Source organism: Rhinichthys klamathensis, unplaced genomic scaffold, assembly GCF_029890125.1.
Source record: "Rhinichthys klamathensis goyatoka isolate OS25496 unplaced genomic scaffold, OSU_Roscu_1.1 h1tg000303l_1, whole genome shotgun sequence".
NCBI classification, from domain to species: domain Eukaryota; kingdom Metazoa; phylum Chordata; class Actinopteri; order Cypriniformes; family Leuciscidae; genus Rhinichthys; species Rhinichthys klamathensis.
The window spans coordinates 3,503,827-3,517,461 of NW_026606822.1; the positions used below are offsets into that span (position 1 = coordinate 3,503,827).

The 13,635-nt window shown below is 34.9% G+C and overlaps 2 protein-coding genes across 2 annotated transcripts; one reads left to right on the top strand and one right to left on the bottom strand.

Annotated features, from left to right (window-relative positions):
* Positions 1-2,484: 2,484 nt before the first annotated feature.
* Positions 2,485-5,143, top strand: si:ch211-161c3.5 (uncharacterized protein C3orf18). The gene is made up of 4 exons (XM_056270526.1): positions 2,485-2,815; positions 3,234-3,259; positions 3,388-3,514; positions 4,832-5,143. The coding sequence occupies exons 1-4, from the start codon at positions 2,528-2,530 to the stop codon at positions 4,910-4,912; spliced, it is 522 nt and encodes a 173-aa protein (XP_056126501.1). The 5' UTR covers positions 2,485-2,527; the 3' UTR covers positions 4,913-5,143.
* Positions 5,144-7,912: 2,769 nt separating this feature from the next.
* Positions 7,913-12,170, bottom strand: si:ch211-161c3.6 (high mobility group AT-hook 2b). The gene is made up of 6 exons (XM_056270557.1): positions 11,970-12,170; positions 9,546-9,702; positions 9,381-9,464; positions 9,234-9,281; positions 8,857-8,889; positions 7,913-8,091 (listed from the first exon to the last, which is right to left on the bottom strand). Exons 2-6 carry the CDS (start codon positions 9,648-9,650, stop codon positions 8,011-8,013), a joined length of 351 nt encoding a protein of 116 aa, XP_056126532.1. The 5' UTR covers positions 9,651-9,702; positions 11,970-12,170; the 3' UTR covers positions 7,913-8,010.
* Positions 12,171-13,635: the final 1,465 nt, after the last annotated feature.

A 13,635-nucleotide genomic window follows, 5' to 3' on the forward strand; every position in this document is an offset into this window, starting at 1 on the left:
TTTGAATTTCTTTTTTTACAGAAGTATGCTCACCAAGTCTGCATTTTGATTTTTAAAATATTACAATTTATTTTGTTAAAATGTAATTTATTCCTGTGATTCCTGTGTATTTCAGCATCATTACTCCAGTCTTCAGTGTCACATGATCCTTCAGAAATCATTCTAATATGATGATTTGCTGCTCAAGAAACATTTCTGATTATTATCAATGTTGCAAACAGTTCAGGAAATAGAACGTTTAAAAGAACAGCATTTATTTGAAATAGAAATCTTGTAACATTTTAATTATCTTTACGGTTACTTTTAAACAATTTAACGTGTTTTTGCTGAAGTTAAAGTATCGTTCTTCCAAAAAAAAAAAATCTTTCTGACCCCAAACAGAAGTGTATTTTGAGAACGGTCGTGTATTTTGAGAGTAAAACTACACAACATACTTTTTCTCTGTACGTTCTTCTAGAAAAAAAGTTGATTCATGCCACCAAAAGCTGTTCATCTTTGTTTCGAAGGTCTTGTCTATTTGTGTTCATCAAGCTAAATATTTTTCAAAATGGTCATAGAATTTTACTGTTCTGAATTTCTGTCATTCTAAACCCGTATGACTTTCTTTTTTTTTTTTTACAACGAAAGTTTACTGTTACTGCATGAAAAGAACCATAAAAGTATCATAAAAGTATAGTCCATATGACTCATGCACAATATTCCGAGTCCTCTGAAGTCATACAATAGCTTTGTGTGAGGAACAAACTTAAAGATAAATCCAATTTTCACCAAGATATCATATGGCTTGAAATATTCATTGGATTTGTTTTGTTATGAAGGTGAGCCAACAATAACCGACTTTTATTTTTTGACATGGCCCTTTAACAGCATGAGAAGTTCTTTGTGAATGGAGACAGTCTGCGGTTTAGGAGATTTCTACATTCTCATTCACATCCACGAGATCTCAACTGCAGATTCTCCTATTCTCTATTTTAAGCGGCGAGTCTCGTTCCTGCCTCCAGCCCCCACATCCACATACACACATACACACGGATCCTAACGGTTGTAGTGTGGAAGGAAGCTTGCGGTTTGCCAACAGTATCTTAAAAGTTCACACATCCATATGTTGTCCACAGGGTTTGTACTTGAACACACACACATACATTCAGTCAAGAGCATGCAATCACACACAGATTTTCTCACTGAGCCACTATACTATCCAAACCTGAATGTATAAAATTCCCTTTTTTCCCCCGTTTTGAGTTTCTAATTGACTGGTGCTTTCAAGAGCAATGACAAGTTTCTTGGTTCAATCTCAGATATTCATAAAGAAAAAAGACTGAGTTTAGCACTTCTATCTCATTTGACCAAATCACATTCTTTTCAGAGAATTTGAACGAAATTAATCATTTTATTTAACAAGGATGCTTTACAAGTGATCAACAGTGACAGTAAAGACATTTAAAATGTTACAAAAGATTTCTATTTCAAATAAATATTGTTCTTTTTGAACTTTCTATTAAAGAAATAATCCTGAAAAAAATGTTTCACGGTTTCCACAAAAATATTATCATTGATAATAATCATAAATGTTTCTTGAGCAGCAAATCATCATATTAGAATGATTTCTGAAGGATCATGTGACACTGAAGACTGGAGTAATGATGCTGAAAATTCAGCTTTGGTCACAGGAATAAATTACATTTTTCAATATATTCAAACAGAAGACTGAATATTAAATTGCAATATTATTTCACAACATTGCGGTTTTTACTGTATTTCTAACAAATAAATGCAGCATTGAAGAGACTTCTTTTTTAAAAAAAAAGTAAACAATTTTGACCACAAACTTTTCAATCAGTTCTGAAATATATATATAAAAAATTGTATTTTTTTAGACTGTTTTGTAGTTTAGACTGTAAACGGTATATGATAGTGGAATCAATTGTTTGCTTGCTTCATGTAAGTAATGCTATTTATGCCAAATATGATGAGGGACCCCTTACTAAAGTACAAAAAGCAGCTGTTTTCACGTATAAATTTATACCGTTAAAAATAAAAATATAATTAAGTGTGTAAAATATTATCTGGAGAACATTTATGTTTCTATTAGGTTAGATTGTTTCTTTTTTATTACACACCAGTAGAATATTTTTAATGTAAATAAACCTGAAAAGAAACAAATCTACGGCTATCAATTGAATTAAACAATGTGATTAACCCCATTATTTTCAACCAGTCTTTTGAAAGAAGAATGAAACCATGTCAAAATGAAAGAACAAAAATATGAAATACAAACATAAAATACTTATATTCATTTTCTTCTGTTTTTCTAGTTTTTTTCCATGGACCCTATGTAGGCAGTTTGTTAACTCTCACCATGTTTCAGAACAAAGCCAAATTCGATCCAACATTAAATGATGTTCCTCCACAGGGTTCCTGCAGGAGTTCAGGAACACCGTGAGCGCCTCATGGCTGCCGCCCATTGGAGGATCGAATCCCAGTAAACACACTCGGCTCGCCTCCACGCCGGCGTCCTGCAACAACCATGTCTCTGACCACCACCAAACCCCAGTTGTTGACGTCCACCCAAACCCAAACCCTGACCCCATTCCCAGCCCCCACCCTCCCCCTCACCACCTTCATTCCTGCTCCCACAAGCTCCGGAGAGCCCAGAACTGAGCCGGAGAACATCACGTCTAGGATCACGTGGTCCGCCAACGGGACGGGCCTGAACTCCACGCAGCTGCCCGTGGCGTCGGTGGAAGGCGCTGGGATGGGAATGGTGCTTGTACCCTTCGGCATCATCACAGTCATTGGGCTGGCTGTTGTTGTGGTGAGGAAAATAAATCATGGATTCCACAAACATGTTAGGCAGGGTCATGTGACACTGAGGACAGCTTTGCATCACAGGAATAAGATACATTTTAAAATACAGTCAAACAGAAAACAGTTTATTATCATTTTTGATCGAATAAATGCAGCCATAGTGAGCATAAGAGACTTCTTTCAAAAACATAAAAAAATCTTACCGACCCTAAACTTTTGACCGGTATTGTATATGCTTGTGTACTTCTAAAAGTTGACAAAATTAAGCAGATATACACATTTAAAATGTAACACTCTCTTTGGTGATGAAATTAATTAGTCTTTTATGCTATCATTCTGTTTGTTTTAATTGATTTAGAATGTAATATGTGAATTTATGTAACACTTGTATCTTACATTTATTTATTTTTCATTTTCCTTACCAGCTTCTGTACATCCGGAAAAAGAAGAGGTAAGAATATTTGCATTCCTGTCTCGCTCCACTTCAGCCTTGAAAATGGAAGGTTCTACACAGTGAATATTTAATACGAGGCTGTGAAAATGTTGCCCATATAGAAGCTGTGTTGTGTTTTTCTCTAGGCTGGAGAAACTGAGACACCAGCTGATGCCCATGTATAACTTTGATCCAGCTGAAGAACAGGATGATCTAGAGCAGGAACTCTTGGACCACGGACGAGACGGAAGCCCAGCAGGACCAAACTCCAAAGTAAGAGTTCAACACCACACGGGCCGAAGCAGACAAAAACATACCATCAAATAATATAAGAATTGTTAGGGCATACATTGCTGATTTTTAAAATAAGTAAGTAAGTAAGTAAGTATGTATGTATGTACCGGTATGTATGTATGTGTATGTATGTGTGTGTGTGTGTGTGTGTGTGTGTATATGTATGTATGTATGTATGTATGTATGTATGTATGTATGGATGGATGGATGGATGGATGGATGGATGTATGGATGGATGGATGGATGGATGGATGGATGGATGGATGGATGGATGGATGGATGGATGGATGGATGGATGGATGGATGGATGGATGGATGGATGGATGGATGGATGGATGGATGTAATGGTACAATGATAGATAGATAGATAGATAGATAGATAGATAGATAGATAGATAGATAGATAGATAGATGATAGATAGATATAATGGTACAATGATAGAATGATGGATGATAGATAGATATAATGGTACAATGATAGAATGATGGATGACAGATAGATAGATAGATAGAGAGAATGGTACAATGATAGAATGATGGATGATATATAGATAGATAGATAGATAGATAGATAGATAGATAGATAGATAGATATAATGGTACAATGATAAAATGATGGATGATAGATAGATATAATGGTACAATGATAGAATGATGGATGATGTATAGATAGATGATAGATAGATAGATAGATAGATAGAGAGATAGATAGATAGATAGATATAATGGTACAATGATAGAATGATGGATGATAGATGATAGATAGATAGATAGATAGATAGATAGATAGATAGATAGATAGATAGATAGATAGATAGATAGATAGATAGATAGATAGAATGGTACAATTATAGATAGATAGACAGACAACATGGTGTATCTTTAACAAATAATTTCTACCATGTTATTAAATGCTATATCTTAATTTCAGTTTCTACATTCTCATTTCTCTTAAGTTCTGACACAAGGCCATATGGTTTGTTATTTGTGGTAAAGTATCCATCACTGTAAATATGTATATATTTTTTTACCATTAGTCCATTTAATATCACTATTAATGGTCATCAAACAGCAGCTGTGACTGAATCCACCTTTAAACACTCGTCCATTTGTGTTCTGGCTCATTACTCATTCTCATACTGTCAATACAATTCATTACAATTTGCGAATTGATATTTGTGAAATATTACACTGTAGAACTAGGTTTAAATGTGTATTATTAATTCTATTCTATAATGTTCTTCCGTCGATGTCGTATGATATTTACTTACTTTCACTCTCTGTTTCCCGCCACAGACACTGACCACAAGTCAGGGAACAACCCAAAAACCCAGTCGACTTGTTTTCACTGACGTGGCCGATGCCATTAATGCATGACGACACTTTGCAGGCTGCACGGGAACAAAGCGACACCAAATCTGGACAACTGGACACACTGGGATTCAGGAATATTTGCATTGACATTTGGTACAGTATAGTACACTGTAAAAAAATTTGGGTTAACTGCTGCCTTTTTAATGAATAATTGCTAAGCCAAAGTTACAATCTGCAGCACTGAGATCATTACATTTTTGACCACTTTGATTTGAATTATATAAGCATTTAGTATAACCCAACAGTGCAAATGACAGAAGTTAGTGTAACAAACACACAATGACATGAATATTTTTTTACGGTGTGCACTGACGAATAAGACAATATGCATTTTAAGGATACGCGATTAAAAAACTGCAAAAAAGACAAGTACTTCAACACAAACGTCCTCTGCATCTGTCCAACTGTTATGAACACTCATGCAACAGGGACTTTATTATCATAGATAATCTCTAGTGTAATAAGAATCATTTTGAGCCTCATTCATGAAACATGAGCAAAACGAATGTCTCTGTAAATCTTTTGTTAAACCATTTTGTCATAAATTGCTGCATAATGCGACAATTTAGCAAACAGTGGTTTTAGAAACACTGGATGAGGCTCACTGTGTTACTTGAATCTGAACGACTGATCAAATAACCAGTTATGCGGATTATTTATTTTTAAGAAGGGAATCCAAATGCAACTTTTGTCTGTGAGAAATCTATAAGTTTGGTGAATGAGAGAACCACACGATTTATTATTTATTCACAGCTGGAAGCATTCTGTGAATTGATGTGTTTACTACAAAGAAATACATGAACTTTCCCATGAAGAGAAGCTCAGCTTTAAAGTTACACTTGTTTCATTTCAATTGTGATGAACTGTCAGACATGACATCAGTGAGACAGTATTATAAAGATCTTCCATGTGATATGAGCGTACTGTTTCAGTTCATTGAAACACAAATGTTCTGTCACAGATTGACTGATTACACAAGATTTACCTTTGTGTGTGTGTGTGTGTGTGTGTAGATGTAATAATCCTCTGTGCACCACAAACCAGCGGTAGATCATTTTAAAGAAGTTTTTAACTTTTATGACAATGAAGGACATAATAAAAAGGATATTTACACTATGACACGTGCATGTGTGTTCTTGGAAACTAGGGAATCATTTTTGGTTAATGCAATAAAGACAATAACTGTTGGATCATAAGTAACTTTATTCATGAACATACGACTGCACAAACAGCATTACTGGCCTTTGAGGAATGTAGAAAAGAGGTAAGGAAGTTACCTGAGGCTGTATTTATGAGGCACGTTGTCAAATGTTTAATACGCAAATGACTAAACTTCACTATATACCATGATGCCTTTGAACAATGCTTGGTTGACTTCAAATAAAACAATTCCTCATAAGAAAAAGTTCTTTCTTGAAATTAATTTTAAGAACCATTTGTACCTGTTTTAAGAGCATTTTACAGTATATGAACTGTATTGTCAATGGGAGACGCTTTAAACATCAGTCATGTTGTAAACATAACCCCCATGATATCAGCGCAATAACACAGTTCAGAGCAGTACAAATTAGATTGGACGATAAAAAAAAAGCTAATTGTGAAAATATAGAGCCAAAATTATATACTGTTGTTCCAAAGTCTGCATTGACAATATATGCATTTCGCTGTAACAAATGACCCATTGTGTAGAGTGAGCAAACAAATTCACTGAGGTTTCTGGTGTTGAGGTACTGAATTACAAGTATAATGATTGTTGTTGAACATTTACATCACTGATGAAGTCATCATTTCTGTTTGGTGTAAACAGACACGATAGAATCTATTCATTCCACTGTAAACATTAAACTAAAACAATAAAAGGTAACACTTTACAATAAGGTTCATTAGTTAATGCATGAACTAACAATGAGCAATACATTTGTTGCAGCATTTATTCATCTTTGTTAATACAGTCGTTCATTGTTTGTTCATGTTAGTTCACAGTGCATCAACTAATGTTAACAAATACAACCTTTGATTTGAATAATGTATTAATAAATGCTGAAATTAATATTAACTAAGATTAATGAATGCTATAGATGTATTGTTTATGCTTAGTTCATGTTAACTAAGGTTGTTAACTAATGAACCTTATTGTAAAGTGTTACCCAAAGAAATTATACATTAAAAGATCAATCATTAAAAATGTTTCAACATTAAAATGATGAGTAATTTCAAGCTTCGGTAATATGTTGTTTCCAGAATCCTGAGAAGTACATGATTAAACAAACTTAATATAACCCATCATCAGGCATCATCCATACACCGAGATGATTTTGTGGTGCACTGATTTTTAAATCCCAAGATCCTGAACATTAAATAAATGTCTTGAACAAAACAAGTTCATGTTTTTTTGTTGTCATTTTGAAGTGATAAAAGCCCAGTTCACACCAAGGACAATAACTATAATGATAAAAATAAAGATTTAGTTCACACCACGACTATTTTCCTTTCAGCTGATGAACGATAAAAACATTGACAGCCAATCAGAATCCATCCTGCTTTAAAGAGCTGGAGCATTAAATTGGCAGAACTGCAGATAATAATAAACAGAACAATATCGTCTGCTGGTGTGGACGCTAATAAGGTTATCATTATAGTCATTGCTCTTGGTGTGAACGGGCTTTAAGACATACTACGGTGTCTGGCCACCAACATTGTGCGCAAAAACGTGTTTTAAGAAAGCAAACCAGTTCAAATTTAAATTCTTGTTGACTTTAAGAATCCATGATAAATGATGATAAATGAAAAGATAAAATGGCAGTGTAAATTGCTGACAGGTGTCCACAATAAAGAATGTAAGTCAATGTGAGTCGCTTTGGATAAAAGCGTCTGCTAAATAAAAAATAAAATAAAAAGATGGGTGATTATTATAGATTTTAGGGTACCTTTTGAAATTAGAAATGTAGTAAGGGTAGGGCATGCATGTCTGATTTTGAGCCCTCCGGTTTGGGCGCAATTTGAGCACTGGCACGTTTTCATTTTTTACAGTGTACATGAAGGCAGATTAGATGGAGAGTTACCCCTGATGAAGTATCAAAGTCATCATCAGTGAGGTAGTTCTAGTCGCTCTCCTGTGATGTCAACGCAGCAGGCGGAGTCTGAGTGGGCGGGTCTTCTGTTGACTCCGCCCCTTCACCAGTCTAGGTGCAGGGGAAAGAGAACACATGAGGAATGTGTGTGCGTGACCTGAGAATCACGACAGTTGGGACAGGAAACCAAGAAATGTAAGGAGCTATACTGGATTTCCCTTAAACGCACTGAGTCATTTAGTTCTGTTCTAACCTGTGAATTGTTTGAGTAACGGGGAGTTTCTAAACGGTTTCTGAACCCATATCTGGGTTTCACTTCAAAAAGAACTGTACTTTTGACAGTCACTGATTGACATGTTTATCAGGTTAAGTGTTTAACGGATAGGATGATATTAATTTTGTTCTTTATGGGTTGCAGAAAACGAATCAATATGACGGATAATGAAAATAATCGACTCGACTAATCGAGTTTCATTATTAATTCGAGTCTTTCCCACTTTAAATTAGTGAAAAACATTTCTATGAACACTTGTATTCTTGTAATGTGAGCATTGTAACTGTAGACAAGCAATTAAATGTCTCTTTCTTCGTTAAACGACAATTATTTTTTGAAAGAAATTAATACTTTTATTCGGCAAGGATGCATTAAATTGACGCATTAAAGTGACAGCAAAAACATAATGTTTCAAAAAATATTTCTATTTCAAATAAATTCTGTTCTTGTGAACTTTCTATTCATCAAAAAATCCAGAAAAAAATGTATCCACAAAAATATGAAGCAGCACAACTGTTTTCAACATTGATAATAAGCATATATATATATATATATATATATATATATATATATATTATAAGCATATATATGTTGTTTTTTACCTGCTGTTCTTCCTGAGGAATGGTCTTCTGAGGCTATAAATTAGAGAGAAAAGGTGAGAAACAAATACATTTCTGCCAACTCAACACATAAACAGTGACACAGGATATTTAACAAGAAAGAATAAAGGAATCATGTGCACGTAACATTAATATCTAATCAAGTAAATAGGGTAATGTTTGATTTCATATTAAAATGGGTCATATTATTGATAAAAGAATTTCCTTTACTCTTTTGAAAGAGTATGATAAAGGAGACATACTCTACTAGTCAATCCAGACCATTTGTGAATGCTGAAAGCTTAAAAAAGTATTTGTACAAGAATGTAAATTCTGTTATATTTGAGTTAATCAACTTGAGTTAATCAACTGATTCTCACCCATTTTCGTGGTCTACCTCGAGGTCTTCGTTCTCTCAGTGGCTCAAGCTGCATCCAAAAGCAGATGAAGGAAAGAGAGCGCATGTTATATGTCTGAAGAAGAATCAGTGAGCTTAAGTGGAAGTGCACTCCAGCAAGTTGTCTTACTTTAGCTGTGACCCGCTGGCCTTTATTTTTACTGCCTCTTGGTCTTCCTCTCGGCCTCTTAGGAGCTGAGGGCTCAACAGGCTCCTGAGGGAATCAATTCACTTGGTTTAACTCAATTTATTTAGTATCCATCCATCCCTCCATCCATCATTGCATCTCTCTGACCTGTGGTTGTTTGCGAGGTCGTCCTCTGCTGCGTTTGGGAGCTGGTGGCTCTTCTTCTGGGGCCACTGTCTCCATCTGACCTGCATCGGTCTCCTCCACGTCCATCCTGACCCCAGAACACCTCACACATGCATGGACACACACAATCTAAACGAGACTTGAGTGGACACAGGAAGAAATGGAGAGAGATATGGTTAATGGACAATTTGATGGATGTAGAAAGAGCCTACAATTAGTGTAAAAGCCAACCATTTGTACAGTCAGCTGGAATGTATTGCAAAATAAAGTGAGGAGGAGAGGTCTTCATTTTACATATACTACTGCACATTACCCAACTTATAACATGGCTACTTACTAAATAAATACATTAATAGATATGAAATATTGATTTGAGTTTAAGTTATTTCATTATGTGAAAGGAAATTAAAAAGACATGAAACTAGCAAATATTTGACCATATGTTTAATTTTTTTTTTTATCATACTTGCACCTAAATTGAAAACAGGCAAACTACTTAACTAAAAAATAGTTAAGCTAAATAAAAATCATAGTGGTTTGATGCGTGAGAGGTTAAATCATAACCATGCATCATAACTTTACGCTTTGTCCTCGTTAGTCACGCACTGCCATTAGTTTAATACGGTCACTTTATATTTGGACAAAAATCTCTGTCTCATAATCAACTTCTCATCTTCTATAGTCCCTGCTGCTCTGACATCATCTCATTCCTACAATGACACAGACATTAGTCATAGTTTTAACAGTAACAACTTGGTGCGTGAGAATGTGATATTCCACAAAAATAAAGTCTCTCTCTCTCTCTTTATATATATATATATATATGTTAACCTAAGAAAACACAAGAGTAATTTCAGGTGTTCAGTATTTACTAGTCAATATCATCATATTCACTGTAGACTCTTCATCCTACAGCTACACGTTCATATGATCATATGTCATTTATTGGCCGTGAATGTATATACACATGCATTTCATCAATGACAGCTTATTTAACCCCTGCTGGCAGAGAGGGATCCTCTAGGAGGCTGTTCAATGGCATCTATTCACATGAAATATAACTTTCCATGTTCCTCTCATGCATATATAACTAACCGCTATACACCATAAACTATGTCTCAGTGACTCCTAATAAGAAAACCTAATAAGCTTTACTAAAATAGTACCATGTGCTATTGAACTGTTTGATTAGCATGTTCATATGCAACAGTATTTAAAAGTCAATGTAAGGAACTTCAAAGAATTCCCATCGTGGTAGATGACGAAAAACATGTTTTTTCCTTGCATATTTTGTGGTAATAATAAGGTACTTTTTGTATCAGGGAGAACACACTAATAAAAAAGTACCCAAATGTACCATAGTAGTGCCACATTTTTTTGTTTATCATGTGTTTTTGAACATATACCAACACATCAAAAATAAAATAGTAAAAAATTAGGGTCTATACATAAATAAAAAAAGATCTGGAATGGAAGCGAATGGTACACTAGCTATTCAGTGAGTTTTCAGTGGTCTTTAAAATATTTTTCCATATGGTGGGCAATTACGACAGCCCACATTTTTCACATACTTTCAGACCTACAGAAAAATGTAGCTGTCGGTCGTGAACTACAGCTTAAAACGAGCACGCTTTGCGGTGTCCTAAGGATCCAAACACAGCCTAGCAACATTTAAAGAGGGAGACAGAATATTATTACAGACACTTCAACTTCAGCGGCCACAGAACAGAAGCACGTCAGAGATAAACACAACAACAGAGGTAACAAAACAAAGTAACTACAGGTACCATGGGATTACCATGTTTTTGAGGACAAAATATCATGTACAATGTTGTTGTTTTTTAGATGCAATGACATTTTTGGGCATATACCATGGTAATTCTTTAGTATTCTATAAAGATGCAAATACCATGGTAGATCAATATGGTATGGTATATTTTGGTGTACCATGAATGGCATTCAACAAACTACTTTCTGATACTGTACACTTCTTTTACAAAACGTACTATGGCTGTGGCACCATGGTATAGTATCACAGGCATACTTTCATACCATAGCATTGAAATTTACCATGGTATTTATATGGCACTCCAGGGTTCCAGGGTACTCTGAAGAATAACATGTTAGCTATGGTATATGCCTAAAAAGTTGTTTTAATGTATTTTTTATTCGATTTCTTAATTAACGTCTATTTCTTAATTAAAAAAAGGTGCCAAAAGTACAGTACTGTCCTTTTGTAGCATGGCTATATTAAAAACAATTAAATTGCATTTGAAATCTGAGATATTCAGATACCATCACCAGATAACAACACAACATTAACAGATAACAACAGATAGCAACATTAACAAAACTGACTTGTAAAAAAAAAAGTCATAAGTTGACATTTAGTGTAGAGCACTTTACCTTGTTTACGTTGTCCTCAGCACTCTGCGTTCAGCGTTCACCTGGAGCAGCGGCGTCGCGTGTGATGAGACCGCGAGTCTGTACGTCAACATAACATGATTGACATCATTTCTGGCCCCGCCCCTCCTCACGTCAATCATTCTCTCAGAACTGAAATGAAGCGCCACGCTTCTTTTAGCTCGTCTTCGTTCTTCTAGCCAAGGCTATGCAGTTCTTCTTTTGCTGTTTGTAATGGCATCTTTCATGTCAGGCTAAATCGCTTCCTTTCTTGGATGCTGACGTCGCGTCGCGTTTTCTTGCCGCATAGGCAGCTGTTTTGATTGGACAGTCTGTGGCATCGCGTCACAAGCATGACGCCCATATGATAAAAATCCATTTAAATGCAGCTGCCAAACTTCCGACAATGTTACCACCAGTTTACAAGAATATTAGCCGTTTGCTACTGTGATGTCAAGACCATATAGCGTAAAGGAATGAGTAATCAGGTTTTTTTTCCTTCTCCTAAATAAGTATTTCAAGAAAACAAAAATTAGTCATTAGCAGAAGAATGAGAAAGCACTAGCAAAAGTCCCTAAAAGTGCCATGGTATTACTATGAAGTAGATAGATTCTGTTTGATTGTGTTTTAATCATTATAGGCCTATCCTGAAATTCACATATCGGTATTAATGAAAAAAAAAAAACATGATGATACCATATAAAACAATATAATATAATTTGGGTAGCCTATTTATTGACAAACAATAATGCAATATAAATGAAGTCCCCCTGCAGTCAATAATTGATCATCTTTGATAACCAAAACGAGTCGTTTTTCCCCCTGTGAAAAGAATTAATCTATGCCTAAAATAGCTCGAGTGTAACTCTATATGCGCATCATCATGAATATGCTAATTAGCCCCGCCTCTACTCAATCACACCAGCTCGGACAAGCTGAATAATGCCATCAAAATGAACAAAAATTCCCAAAAAATGAAGTTATGGGGGGAAAAAATGCCTTAATAATGAGTTCCTGATTTTTATATAACGATAGTTAAGCAATAAGCTATAACACAAGCAAGTGCTTTTTGTCCCTAAAAAGCATTTTGCAAATGTGATATTGATATTATAATACAGTTAAATAAACTAAGTTAACAAGTAATTTACATTTTAGACACATATTGTCTGGTTTTGCTTCTTCAACGAAAAAAGTTCCAAACAAAGTCACATGAAAACCGTTGCGTAACTGGAAGCCAGTGATTATAAAGTTATAAATATGGATATTTTCTTACAAAAACACTCCAGAAGGCATTTATTAACCCCCTGGAGCCATATGGGATTACTTTTATGATTGATGGATGCACTTTTTGGAGCTTCAAAAACTCGGGCACTATTCACTCCCATTATCTTGGAAGAACCAGGATATTATTTAATATAACTCCAATTGTGTTAGGTTGAAAGAAGAAAGTCATTTACAACTGGAATGGCTTGAGAAATTATGGGATAATTACAATTTTTGGGGTTAACTAACCCTTTAAAAGGATCCTATATATACAGTAACAACTGCAGTAAATTACTGGGATTAATAATTACTAATCATAATTCTGTGGGACGACATTAGATGAATGTTGGAGGGTAAAAACAGAATTTTGAATACTTTATTAATAATAAATTCTACAAAGTTCAGT

Excerpts from the sequence above, each read along its gene's own strand:
- si:ch211-161c3.6 (XM_056270557.1), bottom strand. The coding sequence starts at position 9,650 with ATGGACGTGGAGGAGACCGATGCAGGTCAGATGGAGACAGTGGCCCCA. Across the intron at positions 9,465-9,545 it reads GACCTCGCAAACAACCACAG|GAGCCTGTTGAGCCCTCAGC; the intron begins GTCAGAGAGATG and ends TGATTCCCTCAG. Across the intron at positions 9,282-9,380 it reads GCCAGCGGGTCACAGCTAAA|CTTGAGCCACTGAGAGAACG; the intron begins GTAAGACAACTT and ends TTTTGGATGCAG.
- si:ch211-161c3.5 (XM_056270526.1), top strand. The coding sequence starts at position 2,528 with ATGTCTCTGACCACCACCAAACCCCAGTTGTTGACGTCCACCCAAACC. Across the intron at positions 2,816-3,233 it reads TTGGGCTGGCTGTTGTTGTG|CTTCTGTACATCCGGAAAAA; the intron begins GTGAGGAAAATA and ends TTTCCTTACCAG. Across the intron at positions 3,260-3,387 it reads TACATCCGGAAAAAGAAGAG|GCTGGAGAAACTGAGACACC; the intron begins GTAAGAATATTT and ends GTTTTTCTCTAG.